Below are 24,105 nucleotides of genomic sequence, written 5' to 3'. Positions count from 1 at the left end.
ACCGTTTGGTCCCTTTTGAAAAAACCACACCGGGAGCTTTTTTTCCGCAAACAGTATAAGATTTTGACAAAATAAATTAACTTTAAAAATTCAATGAGACCGGCTAATGTGAACGATTTTATCATTTGCCTGGGGAGGGGGGGGGCAAGCTTCCTCACCTGCCGTCCTGCAGCCCAAGACAGATCACCGGCTGTGGCGGCAAGGCCTGGTCAGCAGACGTCTCCAAACCATCGGCTCTCTCCTCTTCGCTCCTCTCGGGAATGTATTCCGAGCACAGGACCTGGGCGGAAACCGGAAAGGACTTCACAGTGCGGGGCGCTGCCCGGTTCAGGGAAAAGATTTCGACCTGGCCGCCAGCCGCCTCCTGCCCTCCGCCGACCTAGAGGAGTCGAGAAGAAGAGGAAGGGAAAAGGAATTCTCCTAAAGAAGTATTCTTGCAGTCGTGGAGGGACCTCAAGACTTATCCAGTTCATGAAGGACCTTTTGAGGTGGTCCACCCCACCATCAAACAGTTCTCGCCACCCCAAAATTCTTCCTAATATTTATCCTTTCTTGCCATTTGAGAGCAGCAGAAAACAAGCTGGCTCTATCTTCCACATGAAAACCATTCAGGAATCTGAAGATGGCTCCCACTTCCTTCAACTGGATTTGTCTGCCCTAAGTCTCACTGGCTTTAGTAAAGTTAAAGGGACCCCTGACCATTAGGTTCAGTCGTGGCCGACTCTGAGGTTGCGGAGTTCATCTCACTTTACTGGCCGAGGGAGCCGGCGTACAACTTCCGGGTCATGTGGCCAGCATGACTAAGCCGCTTCTGGGGAACCAGAGCAGCGCACGGAAATGCCGTTTACCTTCCCGCCAGAGTGGTACCTATTTATCTACTTGCACTTTGACGTGCTTTCGAACTGCTAGGTTGGCAGGAGCAGGGACCAAACGACAGGAGCTCACTCCGTCGCGGGGATTCGAACCACCGACCTTCGGATCAGCAAGTCCTAGGCTCTGTGGTATAACCCACAGCGCCACCCACATCCCTTATTATACCAAATTTCCATTGCCGCTGCAAGCATCAGATGATGTCCCCACCCCCCAAAAAGCAAAGAGGAGGCTGGTCCTGCAGTCAATGGCAAGCCCCCGCTTCGCCACACAAACTCACCCAGAGATAGCCTTGCGGCAGAGAAGTGCTGACAGCAGAGAAACCCAGCAAGGAAGAATGGACCGGGCTGTGGACGGCGGCACCAAGCTGAACAGAGGATTAAAAAAAAGGGGGGACATTTAGGAACACACAAAGTTGCCTTCTTCCGAGTCAGTTCATGGGTCCAGCTAGCTTTGTACAGACTAGACTGGACCTCCAGTCCACAGTTTCAGGCCAGAGAGCCTTGGAGATGGGACCATGCAATAATAATATTTTTAATAATAACAACAACAACAATCAAATAAAGCTGAATGAATGAATAATACTGAACTACATGGTCCAGGGCATAAGGCATCCTACAATTATGTACTGCTCAGAGCTCACAAAGGAAATTCTAAATAATAATAGTAATAATACAGTCGTACCTTGATTCTCGAACATAATCCATTCTGGAAGCCCGTTCAATTTCTGAAAATGTTTGAAAACCAAGGTGCGGCTTCCAATTGGCTGCAGGAGCTTCTTGCACTCAATTGGAAGCCATGGAAGCCGTGTTGGATGTTCGGCTTCCAGAAAACGGTCACAAACTGGAACACTCACTTCCAGGTTTGCGATGTTCGGGAAACAAAATGTTCAAGAACTAAGCTGCTCGAAAACCAAGGTGCCATTGTAATGATGATGATGATGATGATGATGTTATTATTTGTACCCAGCCCATCTGACTATATTGCCCCAACCATTCTGGGTGGTTTCAAAATATATAAAAACATAGTAAGACATTCAACATTAAAAGTCCCTATACAGAGCTGCCTTCAGATGTCTTCTAAACTAAAGGTTGTCTAGTTACTGATCTTGACATCCAGTGGGAGGGTGTTCCACAGAATTAATAATAATAAATGATAATTTATTCAGGATGACTTCCAACTAACAACAACTACAACAACAACATGTTATTTATACCCCACCCAACTGGTTGGGCCTCCCGAGCCACTCTGGGATTTCCCAACAGAATATTAAAAACACAATCAAACATCAAACATTAAAAACTTCCCTAAACAGGGTTGCCTTCAGATGTCTTCTATAAGTCCTTGACATCTGATGGGAGGGCATTCCACAGGGCGGGTGACACTACCGAAAAGGCCCTCTGCCTGGTTCCCTGTAACCTCACGTCTCACAGTGAAGCTGGACCTCAGTGTCTGGGCTGAACAATGAGGGTGGAGATGCTCCTTCAGGTATACTGGGCCGGGGCCTTTTAGGACTTTAAAGGTCAGCACCAACACTTTGAATTGTGCTCGGAAACATACTGGGAGCCAATGTAGGTCTTTCAAGACCGGTGTTATATGGTCCCGGCGGCCACTCCCAGTCACCAGTCTAGCTGCCGCATTCTGGATTAATTGCAGTTTCCGAGTCATCTTCAAAGGTAGCCCCACGTGGAGCATATTGCTGTAGTCCAAGCAGGAGATAACTGTTCAGGGAAGTTTTTAATGTGTGGCATTTTAATGTATTTTTAATCTTTGTTGGAAGCTGCCCTGAGCGGCTGGGGAAACCCAGCCAGATGGGTGGGGTACAAATCATAAATTATTATTATTATAGAGCATGCACCACTCTAGCGGGACAGTCTGCAGGCAAGTAGGGTCTCAGCCTGCATACCAGATGAGCTGCCCTGGACACAGAATTGACCTGCACCTCCATGGACAGCTGTGAGCCCAGAATGACTCCCAGGCTGTGCACCTGGTCCTTCAGGGACACAGTTACCCCATTCAGGACCAGGGAGTCCTCCACACCAGCCTGTCCCGTCCCCAAAAAACAGTACTTCTCTCGTCAGGATTCAACCTCAATCTGTTAGCCGCCATCCATCCTCCAAGTGCCTCCAGGCTCCTATCATTCAATTTAGAACAGGCATAGGCAAACTCGGCCCTCCAGATGTTTTGGGACTACAATTCCCATCATCCCTGACCACTGGTCCTGTTAGCTAGGGATCATGGGAGTTGTAGTCCCAAAACATCTGGTGGGCCGAGTTTGCCTACGCCTGGATTAGACTATGAAATAGCTAAGCTTTGCAGCAAGAGTTAAGCTCCGCCGTGGGGCACATGAGTCGATTTCCCCTCAACCTAGAAAAAAAAGGGGGGGAATCCAAAACTTTCCATGTTCCCCCACCAAAAAGAGAGCACAGCTGTCTTTCACCAGAGGTGAAATTCAGGGATCCCTTTGAAACCAAAGGACACACTTTACACTGTTTTTTTTAAAGGCCCCCTAAGCTGTCCCAGATCCTCTAGGGTACAGGAGGAAAGGACATGTTGGAGTCAAAGAAGCTTTGTGGATTAATCATAATATATGTATCCAGACGCCGTGCCTCCCCCCCCCCCCATTCCAGCTGCTTGCCTTCATCATATTTTTTTCCCCGAGCCGGGTGGTTGCATTGAAACCATAGATCATCAAAAGAAGTAAAATCTGAAGCCAGCCTGATGGAATAAAGCTTTGGCAAAGAAAGAGAAGCGTTGCGGGTGGGGGACGACGACTCTTCGCCGTCCCCGGAGGAAATCTCCCTGGCATTTGGTCTAATTAGACAAAACGGCAGCCAGGCCTTCAGGAGAGAGAGAACACACACACACACACACAAAACCACAAACACACACAGAGAGAGAAGCCACCACTGACACACACACACAGCTGTTCCCTCTAGAACTGGAGGGGTGGGGTTGAGATGGATGCAACCAGTGGCCAGGAAACTTCTGCATTCGCCGCTAATTGGATTTTTTTGGGGAGGGGGGTGACATTGAGAAGCCCTCTGCAGCGCTAACGATGGCAAGCAGATTTCCTCCGGTTCTTAAAAGAGGAAAGGATTGCTTTATTGGATGCAAGGAGAGAAGGTAGTTCGGGAGCAGAGCCCATGTTTTGAACAAAAACAAGGTCCCGGGTTCAAATCCTGAAGGCAGCATCCAGGGGGAGGACCCAAACCGACGGGTTCAAACAATGGGAAAGGAGTTCGATTAAATGTTAGGAATAATTTTCTGAGTGCAAGAGCTGTTTGATGGTGAGACAGACTCCTTTGGAAGGTGGCGGTGTCTCCTTCAGCGCAGGTTTCTAAGCAGATGCTGGGTGACCACTTGTCTGGGATTCTTCAGCACTGCAGGGGGTTGGGCTGGATGACCTTTGGGTACCCCTTCGAATTCTACAATTCTGATTCTATCGCCAGGTAGGGCAGAGAGAGAGACACACACACACCCCGCCTGGAACTCCGGAAGGGTTCACTCTGCCAGACACCATAGGAAAGGATTGCTTGACTGCATAGGAAACAGAGGAAGCTGCCTTCTACGGAGTCAGACCCTTGCTCCATCTAGCTCCATATTGCCTGCACTGACCGGAAGCAATGGCTCTCCAGGGTTTCAGGGAGCTGTTCCCCAGCCCTGCCTGGAGACGCCGCCAGCAGGGATGGAGCCGGGGGCCTTCTGCAGGCCAGGCATGCCTCGAAAGATTCCATCAACGGCGTCTCTGGAAAATTTTACACATCACTTGGGAAGACAGGCGAACTAAAACCAGTGTACTGGAAGAAGCAAAGATCACCAGAGTAGAAGCAATGATTCTTCAACATCAGCTTGGTTGGACTGGTCATGTTGTTTGGATGCCTGATTATTGTCTTCCAAAGCAACTGCTCTATTGCCAACTTAAGAATGGAAAGCGTAATGCTGGTGGTCAACCAAAGAGATTTAAAGACTCTCTCAAGGCAAATCTTAAAAAAAATTTCCTCCCAGTAGTACCGTAGAGACCAGCTAAGTTTGTTATTGGTATGAGCTTTCGTGTGCATGCACACTTCTTCAGATACACTGAAACAGAAGTCACCAGACCCTTATATATATATAGTGAGAGGGTGGGGAGGGGTATTAGAATCATAGAATCATAGAGTTGGAAGAGACCACAAGGGCCATCGAGTCCAACCCCCTGCCAAGCAGGAAACATTACTCAGAAGGGTGGTGGGAATGGGTGATTGGCTGATAGGTGTGGTAAACCAGTTGATGACTGTTAACGACTGCAATTGGTCTTACAGGAAAAAGCAAGGGATGAGATGGCCAAAAATAGCTTTATCAGACCAGGTCTCTCCATGCTTTTAAGTTTGGTAATAAACAGTAAATTCTTATCTCATTATACATGATGAAGCTATTTTTGTTTCACTCAGCCTTTGATCTAGAACCCTGAGGACTAGAAACTCAACTTTATATTTGGGGCCGGGCGATATCTGGTTTTCAACCAGCTAAGACTTCACGATACACTGATATATCACAATGTCTGAAATAAGGATGGAGCTATGTACAGCAGAGGCATTGGCTGGCTTCATGGTTTCCCCCATATTTTGATTTTTGCATAGGACGCAAACACAAATCATGATTCACAGCATATTGCCGGGTCCAAAATTATGAAACCAATATTACAATATGCACTTCAGAATGGTTTGGGAGGTTATATTGAGATATCTCCCAGCCCTTGAAGCTTAGTGGCTGAGTTCCTGCTCTGCATGCAAAAATCCCCTAGCAGCATCTCTAGCTAGGAGTGGGAACCTTCCTTGCCTGAAATCCTGGGCAGCCGCTGGAAACCAGTGCAGACAGCACTGTGCTTGGATGAACCAGGAGACTAAACAAGTAGAGCCCTTTAACCCATTCTTCTTCTGGCCCATCTTGTCCTTTAGGCCCCATCGGGGCAGGGTGTGGGTCTGTCTTACCTGAAGGTCCAGAGCTCTGGAAGAGAAGGCGGGCATGCGGGAGACCAAAATGGGGCACCAGAAGGGGGCTTTGCACTTCTTGTCCTCTTCCGGGCACAGCCAGCCAGGCTGGTTTTCCTCGCCTGCAAGAGAAGAGAGGGAATGTGAGCCACACATCCTTCTGGGCTCAGGAGAAACAGCCACTGGTGAAGCCATCCGTGTGGGAGACAATAGAGGGGTTTGAAATGGATGAGTCTTGGGATCGCTCCCAACTCATCAGTCCTACGGTTTGGGAACAAACAGAGGGGATGGTGCAGAGATGAATATCATGATGTTTAGCTGGTGATATATCACAATGTTGAAAACCAGCTATCACCCAGCCCAGTGTTCACCTCTACATGGTTCCATCCTTATTTCAGACATATACCATGATATATTGGTATATCACGATATATCGGTATATCACAATGTTTGGCTGGTGATGTATCATGAAGTTGAAAAACAGCTCCATCCTTATTCCACAAGGATATATCTCTATGTTGAAAACCAAATATCGCCCAGCCCTAGTATTCGCCTCTACATAGTTCCATCCTTTTTTCAGACACAGCAATATTTCGGTACATTGCGATGTTTAGCTGGTGATATATTGCAATGTTGAAAACCAGGTATCACCCGGCCCTAGCTGGCAGGGACAGTGGGCTCACAAAAGGTGGGCAGATTTTACATACACAATCACGGTTTCGAACAGGGCGCTGAAAAATAAATACATTTTGTTTAAGGGTGTGAGAGAGCCTATAGGGCTCTGGAGCAGGGGTCAGCAAACTTTTTCAGCAGGGGGCTGATCCACTGTCCTTCAGACCTTGTGGGGGACCGGATTATATTTGGGGGGGGGGGAATGAACAAATTCCTATGCCTCACAAATAACCCAGAGATGCATTTTAAATAAAAGCACACATTTTTCTGATGTAAAAACACTAGGCAGGTCCCACAAATAACCCAGAGATGCATTTGAAATACAGTGGTACCTCAGGTTAAGTACTTAATTCATTCCGGAGGTCCATTCTTAACCTGAAACTGTTCTTAACCTGAAGCACCACTTTAGCTAATGGGGCCTCCCGCTGCTGCTGTGCCACCGGAGCACAATTTCTGTTCTCACCCTGAAGCAAAGTTCTTAACCCGAGGTAATTTTTCTGGGTTAGCGGAGTCTATAACCTGAAGCGTATGCAACCTGAAGCGTATGTAACCCGAGGTACCACTGTAAAAGGACACATTCTACTCATGTAAAAACACGCTGATTCCCAGACCGTGTGCAGGCCGGATTTAGAAGGCAATTGGGCCGGATCCGGCCTACCCATGCTCTGGAGACTTGCAGGAGTTTCCCAGGACCATTCTGTAACCCACACAAGAGCATCCCAGAGCCCGGCAAGCAAGACAGAGGGCAAGCTCTACTCATTGTGCCAACGTTGGACAGCGAGGGATTGTCGCGCAGAAGGTGGAACCAGGGGCCATTCTGAGCGGTTCTCAACCCGTGGGTCCCCAGATGTTGTTGGACTACAACTCCCATCATCCCTGAGCTCTGGCCTTGCTAGCTAGGGGTGATGGGAGTTGTAGTCCAACAACATCTGGGGACCCACAGGTGGTTTTGTCTCTTCGCAGGATCCCCCAGAATGTCCTACTTTACAACAAATCTGTACCCCAAAGCACAATGTTGGGGGTTTTGGGGGGGCAGGGGGGACAGATGTCAAATTAAAGGCCTGAAGTCTCCTTGTGGGGACACTTTTGTTTGCACACTGAAAAACTGCAGAGGTCCTTCCCCTTGCTACTTTCTCCCTTCAAGAGGTTTTAAAGCAGAAGTTGGAAGGCCATCTGTCATGGATGCTTTAGTGGAGATTCCTACATTGCAAGAGGTTGGGATAGATGACTCTTGAGGTCCCTTTGAACTCTACAATTCTAGGATCCTAAGGCAAATAGACGGGGAAGAAATGGAGGCAGTGAGAGATTTTACTTTCTTGCGCTCCATGATCACTGCAGATGGTGACAGCAGTCACGAAATTAAAAGACACCTGTTTCGTGGGAGGAAAGCAATGACAAACCTAGACAACATCTTAAAAAGCAGAGACATCACCTTGCCAACAAAGGTCTGTATAGTTAAAGCCATGGTTTTCCCAGTAGTGATGTATGGAAGTGAGAGCTGGGCCATAAAGAAGGCTGATCGCCGAAGAATTGATGCTTTTGAATTATGGAGGTGGAGGAGACTCTTGAGAGTCCCATGGACTGCAAGAAGATCAAACCTATCCATCCTTAAGGAAATCAGCCCTGAGTGCTCACTGGAAGGACAGATCCTGAAGCTGAGGCTCCAATACTTTGGCCACCTCATGAGAAGAGAAGACTCCCTGGAAAAGGCCCTGATGTTGGGAAAGATGGAGGGCACAAGGAGAAGGGGACGACAGAGAACAAGATGGTTGGACAGTGTTCTCGAAGCTACCAGCATGAGTTTGTCCAAACTGCGGGAGGCAGTGGAAGACAGGAGTGCCTGGCGTGCTCTGGTCCATGGGGTCACGAAGAGTTGGACACAACTACACGACTAAACAACAAAAGGCAGCACCTTCTGCATTACCCTCAGCAGCTATGGGGGAAAGAAAAGCAGCAGCAAGAAAATAAAGTCAACGATCCTCCACGTTTAAAAAAGAAACACACACACACATCTTATTTTTAAGTGGAGACTGCAGTCATTTTCCCCCAGGCACTTCAGATTAAAATAGGCCAACAAACTGCTTTTATATATATATAAAACCAAGGAAATCAAATCATCAGTGCCTGCGGGAAGACGGGAATTCAAATAAGCTTTTCAAATGAATTTCTCTCTGTTTGCCACCCCCCCCCAGCCAAACCTTTCTCTCTTCCATTTAAAAATAAGGCGAGGGGGAGAGAGCCTTTCTTGCTGCAGCAGTTTTGCTCGAGTTCAATAGGGAACGGTGATAAGAGCATCCTGAGGGAGCTCGGAGGAAGCTGGAACGCAAAAAGGAGACTTTTGAGGGCGCCCGAAACTCTTCGCTGCTCTTTTTCCTCCGGTTAATGAGGAGATTAAAGGGCAGGAGGTGCTCAGAGCAGCTGCTCGGAAGAACGACCTTGCAATGTCACTCGTCTTTGGGTTGGGGATATTTTTCCTCCTTCCTTCTGTAATGGGACCTGCTCCGTGTCAGGCACTTAAGAGATGTCACCCATCCCTGTTTAGGGAAGTTTTTAATGACTGATGTATTAATGTATTTTTAACCTTCTGTTGGAAGCCGCCCAGATAGGCGGGGTAGAAATAAATTATTACTATTATTATTAATTATATACCAGACCGCCTCTCCTGGTATGCCCCGCGGAGGAACTTAAGGTCCACAAATGACAACATTTTGGAGGTCCCAAGTCACAAGGTGGTTAGGTTGGTCTCAACTAGAGCCAGGACCTTTTCAGTATTGGCCCCGACTTGGTGGAACACCAAGAAGTCAAGTCCTGCAGGGCCCTAGTCCCTTGTGACAGAGCGTTCCACCAAGTCGGGGCCAGTACTGAAAAGGCCCTGGCTCTAGTTGAGACCAATCTAACCACCTTGCGACTTGGGATTTCCAAAGTGTTGTCATTTGTGGATCTCCACAGGGCATACCAGGAGAGGCGGCCCCAAAGGTATGCGGGTCCTAGGCCACATAGGGCTTTAAAGGTCAAAACCAGCCCCTTAAACCTGATCCTGTACACCACCGGGAGCCAGTGCAGCTGGTAAAGCACTGGATGAATGTGATCCCGTGGCAAGGAGACTTGCCGCAGCATTCTGCACCCGCTGGAGTTTCTGGGTCAGCTTCAAGGGCAGCCCTGCGTAGAGCGAATCACAGTAATCAAGCCTGGAGGTGACCATCGCATGGATCACTTTGGCTAAATCAGGGCGAGAAAGGTAAGGGACCAACCGCTTAATACGGCAACTGCTTAAGGGACCAACTGCTTAAGACCAATGGATGGGAAATATTATCAGGTTAGAAGGAGAAAAACGTCCCAGACACTCAAGTGTCTGTCTTTCCTTCCTGAAAATGTAGATTATACTCCTGACGTTCACGGGGGACAAAAACAGTATAATTTATTTTCTCCTTCGCTGGGAAACTCTGGGAGTGGTGGCTGGGATCTTTAATTACAGAAAAATCAAAAACAAAGGCAGCTAATTAGATGCGGGAAGGGGAACCTCATAACAAACTCCCCAAAGATTGACACACACCTGAAATTTATGAATATATGAAAACAGCCAGGTGCTCTTTCTTTTTTTGGGGGGGGACACAGGCAAAAAAAGGGTAGACAGACTAAATAACCATAGAACTGCAGAGTTGCAAGAGGCCCCAAGGGTCATCTAGCCCAACCCACTTTAATGCAGAAATCAAAGCTTTTCTTCTCACAAAGCGTGGAACAAGATTGCCTATCCCCACTGTAAGACAGTGGTTGTAGGCACAAGTCATTTTTTTTTGGGGGGGGAGAAGTCTATCTAGCAGAGGCCCATGGAGAACTGCAGATCAAATGAGGCCTTTTTAGTGGTAGCCCCACACTTACGGAACTCACTTCCGCAGGGAATCAGGCTGCCCCCAAATACTTCTTTCCGTTTCTCTGGAGCTCAGAGGTAGATGGTCCATTTCGGGCAAGCGGGGCATCGCCCCACCAGACCAACTTTGCTCTCAACCAGCCTCCATCTGCCTGCCTTCTGATAACAACAGTGCGGTGTAGTGGTTACAGTTCTGGACTAGGGCCTGGGAAAGTCCAGTGTTTGTACCCCCACTAAGCCACAAAGCTTGCTGGATGGCCTCTCAGCCTAACCTACCAAACAGGGTTGTTGCAGGGGACTAAATGACAGGAGGGAGAGTTATGTACACTGCTCTGATCTCCTTGAAGGAAAGGGGGTTATGCAATGCCATCAACAAACCAACAACCAAACAGCCCCATGGGGTGGGGTCAGGGCTGCTTCTCATTGGCTCAGCCAATCACTGGCTCTCGTCTCCACCCACTTTTTGGTTTTTCTGCCTTCATCCTCACCAGTCTCTAGTGGGTACCAGCGGCCACCTCCACTTCCATAAATGGCCATTAAGGCATGATGCTCAGAGGCAATCATAGCTGTCAACCTTTCCCTTTTTTTAAGGGAAATGCCCTTATTCCGAATAGGATTCCTCGCAAGAAAAGGGAAAAGTGGACAGCTATGGAGGCAATCTACCTTTGGATGGCCAGTCACCAAATGACAGAAGCAACAGGGAAGGGGGTATATAATAATAATAATAATAATAATAATAATAATAATAATAATAATTTGTAATAATAATTTATGGCTTTCACGCCATCCTTGTGAGCTTTCTAGGGGCATTTGTGGATGCTGGCCTTGCTATAATAAAATAAAAAAACTTTTATCTGACCCAGCTCAAAGTAGAGTCCTGTGTAACCTGGAAGCCTGCATAGCACGTTGTCAAAATACCAGCTGATCTGGCGAATATTTTTTAAAAAGGAAGTTACTCACGCAGAGCGATTTTGGCCAAATGCAAGCGGTTGACCCAGGAGATTTTGCTGAGGGGGTTGGGGGTGATGAAGACTACCATGACGTTGACAGGGCGCCCAGACCTGAGGTGGGAAAGCGTCCAGAAAGGGAAAGAAAAAAAGGATTAGAGAGCGTGTATTCTGTCTCACCATTACTTTATACCACACAGTAACATATTTCTTATATAATTTCTTTTTACCTCCCTACAAACTTATATTTATACAATACAGGGATCAGTCTAATTCTGCCAATAGACAAAGTACAGTGAGATTAATTGGAAGTCAGTTTTAAATTTCTTTTCTATAAATGTTATAATTGAGTTCAACACCAGGGGTATATATGATGATAATTATATTAATCTTCTTATATCTTATAGTGCGGTAGTTTGTTTGATTCTTATGTTATTTGTTTGTTTGATTGTATGTTTGTTTACTTGTATATATGTCAGTTTTTCAGAAATGTATTTATTTTAAATTAATAAATATATATATTTTTAAAAAATAGAGTGTGTATTTGCTGGAGACTATTGATTCTGCATCCTCCTTTGCCTCTTAAGCCTGGATGTAGAAAAGGGAGGTGTTGTTGGACTCCAATAACATCTAGGGGGCATCCAGCTTGATGAAGAATCCTGTGTAACTCAAAAGTCGGCATGGCACTTTGTATTTTAAAGTGGGCTAATGGAGTTGGAAGGGACGCGGGTGGCACTGTGGGTTAAACCACAGAGCCTAGGACTTGCTGGTCAGAAGGTCAGCGGTTCGAATCCCCGCAATGGGGTGAGCTCCCGTTGCTCGGTCCCTGCTCCTGCCCACCTAGCAGTTCGAAAGCACGTCAAAGTGCAAGTAGATAAATAGGTACCGCTTTGGCGGGAAGGTAAACGGCGTTTCCATGCGCTGCTCTGGTTCACCAGAAGCGGCTTAGTCATGCTGGCCACATGACCCGGAAGCTGTACGCCGGCTCCCTCGGCTAATAAAGCGAGATGAACGCCGCAACCCCAGAGTCGGCCACGGCTGGACCTAATGGTCAGGGGTCCCTTTACCTTTAATGGAGTTGGAGTCAAAGGCTTAGAGTGCACCATCAGCCACAAACAGTGCCTGGGGCATTTTTATTAAAAAAAGCAAATAAATTGCTGAAGGTCGAATAACCCACTTGTCAGGCTTCCCTGGGAGTAGGAGACGGAGGCGGCACTTGTTTGCAGAATGGATCTCTTCCTCTTTCACCCGCATCAGCCTCTGCAGAGCTAAGCACCAGTCCTGAGCGACGGTCATGTTCAGATTCTAGGAACCAGAGAAGGGGAAAAAAGGAGGGGCAGTCACACAACCACACAGAATCCTAGAATTGGAGGGGACCCCAAAGATCATCCATTCCAACCCCCTGCAAAGCAGGAATTGCAACGAATTAATCCCTAACTGGTGTCCATCCAACCTCTGCTTAAAAACCTGCCTTCTGAGGAAGTCCATCCCACTGTTGTTGTTGTTGTTTAGTCGTGTCCGACTCTTCGTGATCCCATGGACCAGAGCACGCCAGGCACTCCTGTCTTCCACTGCCTCCCGCAGTTTGGTCAAACTCATGCTGGTAGCTTCGAGAACACTATCCAACCATCTCGTCCTCTCTCGTCCCCTTCTCCTTGTGCCCTCCATCTTTCACAACATCAGGGCCTTTTCCAGGGAGTCTTCTCTTCTCATGAGGTGGCCAAAGTATTGGAGTCTCAGCTTCATGGTCTGTCCTTCCATTGAGCACTCAGGGCTGATTTCCTTCAGAATGGATAGGTTTGATCTTCTTGCAGACCATGGGACTCTCAAGAGTCTCCTCCAGCACCAGAATTCAAAAGCATCCATTCTTTGGCAATCAGCCTTCTATATAATCTAGCGCTCACTTCCATACATCACTACTGGGAAAACCATAGCTTGAACTATACGGACCTTTGTTGGCAAGGTGATGTCTCTGCTTTTTAAGATGCTGTCTAGGTTTGTCATTGCTTTTCTCCCAAGAAGCAGGTGTCTTTTAATTTCATGACTGCTGTCACCATCTGCAGTGATCATGGAGCCCAAAAAAGTAAAATCTCTCACTGCCTCCATTTCTTCCCCTTGTATTTGCCAGGAGGTGATGGGACCAGTGGCCATGATCTTCGTTTTTTTGATGTTGAGCTTCAGACCATATTTTGCGCGCTCATATTCCACTGTTTTTGTTGTTGTTTAGTCGTTTAGTCGTGTCCGACTCTTCGTGATCCCATGGACCAGAGCACGCCAGGCACTCCTGTCTTCCACTGCCTCCCGCAGTTTGGTCAAACTCATGCTGGTAGCTTCGAGAACACTATCCAACCATCTTGTCCTCTCTCGTCCCCTTCTCCTTGTGCCCTCCATCTTTCACAACATCAGGGCCTTTTCCAGGGAGTCTTCTCTTCTCATGAGGTGGCCAAAGTATTGGAGTCTCAGCTTCATGGTCTGTCCTTCCAGTGAGCACTCAGGGCTGATTTCCTTCAGAATGGATAGGTTTGATCTTCTTGCAGACCATGGGACTCTCAAGAGTCTCCTCCAGCACCAGAATTCAAAAGCATCCATTCTTTGGCAATCAGCCTTCTATATAATCTAGCGCTCACTTCCATACATCACTACTGGGAAAACCATAGCTTGAACTATACGGACCTTTGTTGGCAAGGTGATGTCTCTGCTTTTTAAGATGCTGTCTAGGTTTGTCATTGCTTTTCTCCCAAGAAGCAGGTGTCTTTTAATTTCATGACTGCTGTCACCATCTGCAGTGATCATGGAGCCCAAAAAAGTAAAATCTCTCACTGCCTCCATTTCTTCCCCTTGTATTTACCAGGAGGTGGTGGGACCAGTGGCCATGATCTTCGTTTTTTTGATGTTGAGCTTCAGACCATATTTTGCGCGCTCATATTCCACTGTTTTTGTTGTTGTTTAGTCGTTTAGTCGTGTCCGACTCTTCGTGACCCCATGAACCAGAGCACGCCAGGCACTCCTGTTTTCCACTGCCTCCCGCAGTTTGGTCAGACTCATGTCTGTAGCTTTGAGAACACTGTCCAACCATCTCAACCTCTGTCGTCCCCTTCTCCTTCCAAGTCTCCTTTGGTCAGACTGTTAAACAGGTCTTAATCTCGGAATTGTTTTGCTAAGGTTCAGTTAGAATCTCCTTGCTTGTAGCTTGAAGGCACTGGGTTCAGAATCTCCCCTCTTGAGTCGCAGCAAACATCCTTGCTCCATCTTCCATGTGACGGCCCTTCAGATACTTAAAGGTGGCTATCACATCACCTCTCATTCTCCTCCTTCGCAGGCTAAACATACCCAACTCCCTCCCACCAGATGTCAAGGAAATAAACAACTGTCTGACTTTTAGAAGACATCTGAAGGCAGCCCTGTACTGTATAGTCAAACCTCAGGTGTCGAACATAATCCATTCTGGAAGACCGTTCGACTTCCGAAACTTTCGACAACCGAGGCACGGCTTCCGATTGGTTGCAAGAGCTTCTAGCACTCAAACGTTCGGGTTCTGAAAAATGTTTGAAAACCAGAGCATTTATTTGCGGGTCTTCGGCGTTCGGGAGCCAAATTTTTTGAAAACGGAGCCATTTGAGAACCGAGGTTTGACTGTATAGGGAAGGTTTTTAACGTTTGATGTTTCTTGTTTTTTTAATATTCTGTTGGGAGCTGCCCAGCATGGCTGGGGCAACCCAGTCAGATGGGTGGCTTTTAAACAATAAAATTATTTTTTATCATCATCATCAATATCGTGCATTGTTGTCGTTTAATCCTAATGATGTGTTTTAATTGTCATAACCCACCTTGGGACCTTAGGTTGAAGGGTTATTAACATATTGTAATAATGATGATAATGATAATGATAATGATAATAATAATAATAATAATAATAATAATAATAATAATAATAATGGGGTTTTTTCAGCTGGAGCTCATCAGAACTCAGTTGTGGCATTGCCATTGCCACACTAATAGAACAAGGGTTAATAATATTAATAATATGTAATGTTAGACTGTTTTGCCTCTTTTCATTTGACCAATGTTCTGTGACATTGGGGAGGTGGTAATTCTGTATTGATTTACAATGGATGTTTGTATGTGATGCCAATAAAAGGTTTGATGATGATGATAAAATATTAATAATAAATATTATTATTCCTGATGAGGAATGGTTGAGGGAATTGGGGATGTTTAGCCTGGAACGGAGAAGATCGAGAGGAGATATAAGAGCCATCTTCAAAGATCTCAAAGGCTGCCCCATGGAAGACGGAACAAGCTTGTTTTCTCCTACTCTGGAGGGTAGGACTCAAACCCATGGATTCAAACGACCAGAAAGGAGATTCTGACTAAACATCAGGAAGAACTTTCTGGCAGTGAGAGCCATTTGAATTGGTTAGAACGTGGCACTGATCACGGCAAGGTTGCAGGTTCGATTCCTCGTATGGGACAGCTTCATATTCCTGCATTGCAGGGGGTTGGTCTAGATGACCGTCAGGGTCCCTTCCAACTCTACAATTCTATGATTTGTGACATCAGGTGACACTTGTCAAATGTGGCCCCCGATGGGTGGGGAAGATAAGGAACGAGCCCACCAACTAGATCTGCTTCAGCCTGACACTCCCATGGAAATCTTTTGTTTTAAAACAAACCCTCACAGGACTCACCTGGTATGTACCGTGAAGGGTGCTGATGAGCAGAGTGATCTGTTCCACCACTGCCAGGTCTTTCTGAAGGTCTTGTAGCTCCTGAAACAGGCGAGGAGGACCCAGGTACACTTTATCTGGTGGTAAGAAGGGACAGGGAGAAACCACAATGACAAGGGCAAACGACACAATGATGTCGGCAGCCCAGAGGAAGCTATGCCCACAGCTAAACACTAGCAGCCAGTCGATTAAAAAATAAAAAGGAGAACCCAAACACTGCTTGCATTTGTCTCTCTGAAAACATCCTGCCGCAACAAGCTCATTTTATATAAATCTATAGAATTTACATTCATTCATTTATACGCCACATGGTTTGCGAAAAACCTCAAAAGAATAGAAAGGGTTTAATGAATATTTACAAAAATAAAATTTAAACAGATAAGAACATTGGCAGGATTGTTGTAATCGCCTGCAGTTTTATAAGAGTATATGTTTAAAGTAGATGAATAAATGAGGAAATCAAGTTAATTTGCATGTGCAGAATCTAGCAGCATTATATGTTGCAAGGAGGTATAGAATTGCCATGTGTGCCCTGGATACTTATGAAGGACATTGATTTCTGAGGAGAAAGCTGGGACATCACTATTTTATTTTTATTTTTTCCCCAATTGCTGTGAACCTGAAGCAGGCATGTCCAAAGTCTGTTCTGGGGGCCTAATTCAGCTCCTCGGCTGGTTGTATCCAGCCCCTGTGGCAGTTTTTTTTATTATTATTATTATTATTATTATTATTATTATTATTATTAATACCCCACCCTCCTCGGCCAGAGCCAGGCTCAGGGTGGCTAACACCAGTAAAATTACAATAAAAACATAATAGGGGGGGGGGGGAACCAATTTAAAATACAAGTTAAAATGCAATTTAAAATGCAGCCTCATTTTAAAAGTAGCCCATAGATCAAAACCATAAGGGGAGGGAAACATAAGGGTCAGACTGAGTCCAAACCAAAGACCAGGCAGAACAGCTCTGTCTTGCAGGCCCTGCGGAAAGATGTCAAGTCCTGCAGGGCCCTAGTCTCTTGTGACAGAGCATTCCTCCAAGTTGGGGCCTATACTGAAAAGGCCCTGGCCCTAGTTGAGACCAATCGAACCACCTTGTGACTTGGGACCTCCAAAATGTTGTCATCTGTGGACCTTAAGGAGAGGGGGTCCCGTAAATAATTAAAAAATAAATCTGGGGTCAACAACCCCAACAGAGCTCAACAGATTTGGTCAGCCCTCACGGATGTTCATTTCATCAAATCTGGCCCTCTTGGGAAATAATTTGGGCACCCCTGAAGGGACAGATTTGGACCGCATTCCAAACTGGTTCGACCGGAAGCAAAAGCGCCTACTCACTGTGTGAGGACTGGCTGCTTGGCATGTGCTTCTTCAGCCCAAGATTGGGGATGACCACGTTGTCCTTCTCGTGGGCGCTGCTCTCCTGCCCGACTTCCACCACCTGGACCTGCGGCAGGGCGGCGTTCCATTTCACGATGTACTTGGGGCCGAGCGGAACCAGGGTGCTGATTTCCAGCTGCCCCCTGCAAGGAGAGGAGGACGGGAAATCCAGTTTTAAAGAAAAATAATTGCTGAGGAAGAACTGTTTATCCAGTCCAACCATGCAGGTGAGGGGTACTACTCAATCCCAAGCTCAGCCAAGCTTAAAAATCCATTGCAACATGCACAAGAGAACCGCCACTCTTCTGAATACCGGTTGCTGGAAGCCACGGAAGGGAAAGGGGGCTGTTGTGTTTGGGTCCCACTTGCAAATTTCCCATCTGGTTGGCCACTGGGAGAACAGGAGGTTGGACTGCAGGGTCTAATCCAGCCAACCAGGCTCTCCTGATGCCCTACCATGAGAGGCAGTAATAGCCACCAGCTTGGACGGCTTAAAAAGAGAAATTCGCAAAGGAGAGGGCATGACAACTACGCTCTGCCAACACAACCAGAGGCAGTGATGCTTCTGAACACTGGACGCCGCAGGAGGGGAGAGTACAGTGGTATATAATAATAATAATAATAATTTATTATTTATACCCCGTCCATCTGGCTGAGTTTCCCCAGCCACTCTGGGCGGCTCCCAATCAAATGTTAAAAACAGTACAGCATTAAATATTAAAAACTTCCCTAAACAGGGCTGCCTTCAGATGTCTTTTAAAGATAGGATAACTGCTTATTTCCTTCACATCTGAAGAGAGGGTGTTCCACAGGGTGGGCGCCACTACCGAGAAGGCCCTCTGCCTGGTTCCCTGTAACCTCACTTCTCACAGAGAGGGAACCGCCAGAAGGCCCTCGGAGCTGGATCTCAGTGTCCGGACTGAACGATGGGGTTGGAGACGCTCCTTCAGATATACAGTTTGACTATATGCAATTATGGCCTTAGGTGATCCACAAAATGTAACCAGCCAATTGAGTTTTGGGCTTACTATATAACGCGACACCACAAATCATGGAAAGACGTTATTAGCTGCTTAAAAGCGAGAGCCAGCTCCCAACACTAAGCAGGCAGAAGCAACAGAAAGCCCACCACAATCCATCACCAGCATGCCAAAACTTGCGCCCCCGATAAAATGTGGGGCAAACCACCCAAACCTTGCCTTACCTGGAGTTAATCGGCCTGTGGAAGAAAAAGATCAAAGCAGCAGTCATTGTTGGAATCTCGGAAACCCCAGGGAAAACTCAGAGAAACCCAGAGGAGTTCCAGGGATATTTTTTAAAATAAAAAATGATAAGTTGCGTGTCTTTGCTTCTCAATTTGTATCGTGTTATTTTATGCTCCATGGGACTTGCTGATAGTTTTTTTATTGTTTAGAAATTGTTTATTGCAATTGTTAAGAGAGAATTTCCGTTTATTATTTGCTGATATTGTGTACTGTTGTTTTCTAATGGATTCTTGGACGTTACTTTATTTGATATGCTGCTGGCTCTTATTACGACCTTTTTCGTATTTGATCAGATTGTTATAAAGCATCCGAACTTTGTAGTTTCTTCGGCTTGCAAACCGCCTTGTGTTCAGTAATTTAGAAAGGTGGTGTACAAACTAAAAGCGAAATGGAAATGAAATGAAATCTGAGCTCGTACCAACTCACAGCCGCACAACCAAGCGAGGTGTGCCGAAGAAGAGGGGGCTATTGCATAGCTGTCAACCGTCTCTTATTTGGCAGGAAACTCCCTTATCCCAGGCCCATGTCCCACTGCTGTCCCTTATTGATGATGTCCCTTAAATTCCCCGGGTTTTATGCTTGCCCGGCTCGGGAGGGAAGCAGCGGCTCAGGGTCCTCCGCCGTGAGAGAGAGAGCGCGCACGAGCTGCCGCGTCTCCGTCTCTCCCTTTTCCCCCTTTGGCGTGTTGTGAGGAGACAGGTGGGAAGCCGGAGGCGTAGGATCATCTAGTCCAACCCCCTGCAAAACACAGGCAGTCGCAGCAAAAGCAGCATGGCTCCAACAGTGCCGGATTTATGTATAAGCAAAGCAAAATCCCTTATTTGGGCTGCTGATCCCTTATTTCCGAGGCTGCTGGTCCCTTATTTCAAATCTGTAAGTTGACAGCTATGGGCTGTTGCCCCCTGCTTGTGGACTTCCCATTGGGGCCTCTGGTCTGATTCCTTCTAGGGTTGTAGTGGAGGTTGAATGAGGGAGGGGGACAGCTTAATAAAAAGCCCTCTATTCTTTGTACCCCACCCATCTGACCAGGTTGTCACAGCCACTCTAGGCTTCTTCCAACAGAATATAAAAAGGATAAAACAAAACATCAAACAATAAAAACTCCCCGAAATAGGACTGCCTTTAGATGTCTACAAAATGTCATATCATTGTTTGACTCTCTTACATCTGACGAGATATATACAGGTATCAAAAGGAAACCACTCAGGACAGCCCCCCAGGCAGCAAAATGCAGAGGCCTTTTTAAACACTTAAGCCGCCCTCCTTGGAGGAGAATGTGAGCTATAAATGCAATCAATAAAATAAGTGGCAGGCGAGTCCATTCACCACTTTTCTCCTCTCGATATTCCTGGTTAAGGCTTCGGAACATCAAGCATGCAGGTGAGCGAACTTCTGCCTGCAAAGGCAGATTTTTTTTTTCATTTTCCTCACCTCCGCCTCACACAAAGGCATCCTAGCGTCACAAACAAAAAAAACCTCACACCTCGAAGCATCAAAGCGAGGTGTCACCCTCGCAGTGTCTACCACTAGTTCCTGGCAGGTGGGAAAAAGAAAGAAAAAACCAAAACACGCATTTCTAGGTGGCGAAGGGGGCTCTATCCTTTCCAAAACAAGCAGAGAGTTGACACGCGAAGGCACAAAGGAGAAACTTCTGATTTCTTTTTTTTAAGTTTAGCTCCTCAAGTAGGCCAGGCTACTTGATTTGTTTTCAAAAGCATACAAACAAAACAGAAAATAAGTACTGGATTTGGGGCTGTGCGAAAGAAGACGAAGAAATACAGGCGAAACTCAGAAAATTAGAATATTGTGGAAAAGTTCGTTTATTTCAGTAATTCAACTTAAAAGGTGAAACTAATCCATGCCACACCACATTGAGGCCATAATTGATGCAACAGGGACCCAAACCAAGTACTGAGTGCATGCTTCTCAGAATTCCAATATTGCTCTATTTGCAATCTTTGTTTTGCTGATTTCATTTAATATTCTAATTTTCCGAGATTGTTAATTTGGGGTTTTCATCAGCTGTACGCCATGATCATCACAATTATAACAAATAAAGGCTTGACATATCTCACTTTGCATGTCAGGAGTCTATCTCATATATTAGTTAGTTTCACCTTTTAAGTTGAATTACTGAAATAAATGAACTTTTCCACAATATTCTAATTTTCCGAGTTTCACCTGTATTCTCAGAGGCGATATACTACTTCATCCTGTTTTTTCCCCTTATTTAATGCTTTTAAAAACATGCTGTGATGTCCAACGATAATAACGACCATTCCTATCTGATGGTTTTCCCATATGGCAAATCATCTGCGTGATTCAAGTGATTGGGATTCCTCACATGCGGACTCTGCAGACTCTGTGTTGCAGCAGCCCTCCCACTTGTAGTGGGCCCCGATCCATAGCTGTCAACTTTTCCCTTTTCTTGCGAGGAATCCTATTCGGAATAAGGGAATTTCCCTTTAAAAAAGCTATGCCCTGATCTCTCTTTCCCACCTCTCGCAAGCACCCCCACGAAATTATCTGGACACGCACTTGAAGTTTATGTTGGTGCAGACCAGCATGTCGTTCAGCAGGAAGACTTTCCGCTCCTTGGACTTGATGAGCTGGCCGCGGTCGCTGTAGACTGTCTCCGTCAAGGTCTCGCAGAGCAGCAACTGCCGCTGGCCTGAGCTTAACAGCTGGCGGGGGAGGACATTTCCAGGAGAGACAGATAGAGAGGAAACCATCAATGGGGGAACCTTAGGACCTTTCAGCCACCCCATCAAGATTATCTCACCTGAAGGGCAGAGGAGGAGAACCTAATTGCATACTGAAGGTCCCAACACCTGTATTATTTGCAAATGGAGCTTTTTCTGCAGACCAAGCACATTGACACAGGCCCTAAACATTTAAAAGGGTAAAAGGGTACAGTGGTACCTCAGGTTAAGTACTTAATTCGTTCCGGAGGTCTGTTCTTAACCTGAAACTGTTCTTAACCCGAAGCACCACTTTAGCTAATGGGGCCTCCTGCTGCCGCCGCGCCGCTGGAGCACAATTTCTGTTCTCAACCTGAAGCAAAGTTCTTAACCTGAAGCACTATTTCTGGGTTAGCGGAGTCTGTAACCTGAAGCGTATGTAACCTGAAGTGTATGTAACCCGAGGTGCCACTGTATTGGGAAATGATCAAAATGAATTGAAAAAAATGTTTAAAAGTACTTCCCCCCCCCCCAAACCAAACCACAGTCCTTTATGTTGGGGATAATCCAGACTGAAGTTCCCAGGTGTCAAAAATGGTTATTTATGTATGCAACAACTGTGCCCCGTATTTTGTTAGCCCCCAAATGGAAAATGAGTGAGGTCCCAACCAAAGAAGAATGGCAACTTAAGCTGACAGAATATGCACAACCTGTAGACTTCACATATAGAATAAGAGAACAAGAACATACGTTTAGGGAAGACTGGAAAATGTTTATTGAATATATGGGAAATAATTGTGTATGGCTGAAAATGCTGGCAGCGTTAAGATAAATTCAACAGTGGAAATAAGTTTGGATGGAGGAAATAATGGAATACCGATTGGTATAGTTTTTGTAAAATGTGCCGGGATTTATGATATGTAAAATGAATCATGGAAAGAAAAGAAGGGAAGTCATTGATATCTTACAGATATGAGTATTTTAAATTGTAAAACAGAATATATATACACACACACACACACACACACACAGAGTGCTTTTTTTCTGGGAGGATGCAGGGGTACACATACCCCTAAACATTTTGTGAATCTAAAGCCTTTTTTATTATTATTATTTAAAGAAACACTATAACATGATGAATTCACAAGCATGATTTGAACTATGAACAACAGAAGGAATTAGAGATTGTTGAATTGTTGTTATGGTAAAAGATGTGGTGAAGCAAGGGGGAATAAAAAACAGAATGGAAAACGGGGCAGGAGGTTGACAAAACCAAAGAAAAAATTATTATGGAGTGTACAGTCGTACATTGGAAGTCAAACAGAATCCGTTCCAGAAGTCCGTTCAATTTCCGAAACATTCGAAAACCAAAGTGCGGCTTCTGATTGGCTGCTGAGGAAGCTCCTGCAGCCAATCGGAAGCCCTGTCGGAGGTTCGGCTTCCAAAAACAGTTCGCAAACCGAAACAGTCACTTCTGGGTTTGCGGCATTCGGGAGCCAAAACGTTCAGGAACTCAGCTGTTTGAAAACCAAGGTATGACTGTATAGGTGGGTTTTCTGAAAATGTGATAAAATATAATTGCAAAAGCGGGGATCAAGAGCCACAGGAGCACAGCCTATGTCAGCTAAGTGTCTTGGCAGATTGTCAGAGAGTGGGTAGCTGGTCATGAGGAGAGAGCCTCTTTGGTCTTTGCATCCCTCAAGCATCCCTCAAAGGACCAGACCTTGAGCCTACCTTGTTGATGCTGCTGCGGTCGCTGACGCTCTTGGTGAGTTGCTGGATCTCAGCCACCTGGTCCGCCAGTCGCTTCTGCTCATTGAGTTTCTCCGCCAAGGTCTCCAGCTCCGTCAGAGCCAGCTGGAGGGAGAGCCGGTCAGCGTGGCCCTTGGGAGTGTTTTTCAGCATGTCCTGGAAGAAGGAGAAGAAGAAGAAGAAGAAGAAGAAGAAGAAGAAGAAGAAGAAGAAGAAGAAGAAGAGAGCCATCAGGCAGGAAGAGGGATCTCCATCCCAAACACCTGGGCCACTAAGGAAACTCAAAGGAAAAATATGAAGAACAGAGGTTTTGACAAATGGACTACTAAAAACGCGTGAGGCAAATGGTGGAAGTCTTTTAAAAATATTTTAATTAAGACAGATAAGGATATGATGAAAATACATAATTGAACATAAATATAGATTGGAAATGGCTGTGTATAGTGAATACTTATCTACTTTTAAAATTCTCATTCTTGATCTTATTCTTCCTTTTCTTTATCTTCTTCTTGTTCTTTTCTTTTATATTTTACCTTTCATTTCTTTATTGTGAATATTGTTTTGTAGAGGTGTAAATAATCGTAAATATGAGAAGAGGTAAAATGTTCTCTAATTTTCTCTTGGTTACATGTATTTTCCTTTTTTTGTACGTTTGTATTTTTTTCTAATTTGTACTCAATAAAATTATTATTATTGTTAACAACAACAACAACAACAACAACAACAACAACAACACCTGGGCCAATGGAGGAGCAAGCTGGGAGCTGAGACATGCATTTCCACCCCACGCGCAAAGAAAACATTCCACCCGTCCTTCTCCCAGCTTGGTCTTCCCAGCCAACGAGATGAGGAACCTAAGAACAGAAGGAGATCCTGGCTGCAGGATCAGACCCAGGACTCATCAGCTCCATCCTCCTATTTTCACAGTGGACAACCAGATGCCCCTCCCCCAGCGGGAAAACTGTAGGTAGGAG

General features: G+C 45.8%; 1 protein-coding gene across 7 annotated transcripts in view; it reads right to left on the bottom strand.

Annotated features, from left to right (window-relative positions):
- Window positions 1–24,105, bottom strand: part of ARHGEF10L (Rho guanine nucleotide exchange factor 10 like) — a 129,979-nt gene that overhangs the window by 45,512 nt on the left and 60,362 nt on the right. For 4 of the 7 annotated variants that reach the window (XM_082229798.1, XM_082229795.1, XM_082229796.1 and 1 more), the window contains 10 exons: window positions 23,114–23,287; window positions 21,237–21,382; window positions 18,638–18,652; window positions 17,392–17,576; window positions 16,016–16,131; window positions 12,505–12,632; window positions 11,341–11,441; window positions 5,841–5,962; window positions 1,151–1,237; window positions 159–379 (listed from right to left, as the gene is read on the bottom strand). In XM_082229798.1, the coding sequence (XP_082085924.1) occupies window positions 159–379; window positions 1,151–1,237; window positions 5,841–5,962; window positions 11,341–11,441; window positions 12,505–12,632; window positions 16,016–16,131; window positions 17,392–17,576; window positions 18,638–18,652; window positions 21,237–21,382; window positions 23,114–23,287 (1,295 nt within the window). The remainder of the gene's footprint in view (window positions 1–158; window positions 380–1,150; window positions 1,238–5,840; window positions 5,963–11,340; window positions 11,442–12,504; window positions 12,633–16,015; window positions 16,132–17,391; window positions 17,577–18,637; window positions 18,653–21,236; window positions 21,383–23,113; window positions 23,288–24,105) is intronic. The other 3 variants (XM_082229797.1, XM_082229800.1, XM_082229801.1) reach the window with 1 other exon arrangement.

This window comes from Podarcis vaucheri (assembly GCF_965113315.1).
Source record: "Podarcis vaucheri genome assembly, chromosome: 7".
Classification (NCBI taxonomy): Eukaryota; Metazoa; Chordata; class Lepidosauria; order Squamata; family Lacertidae; genus Podarcis; species Podarcis vaucheri.
Note: the sequence above shows the minus strand (reverse complement) of the source record. Positions and strands in the feature narration are given on the sequence as shown.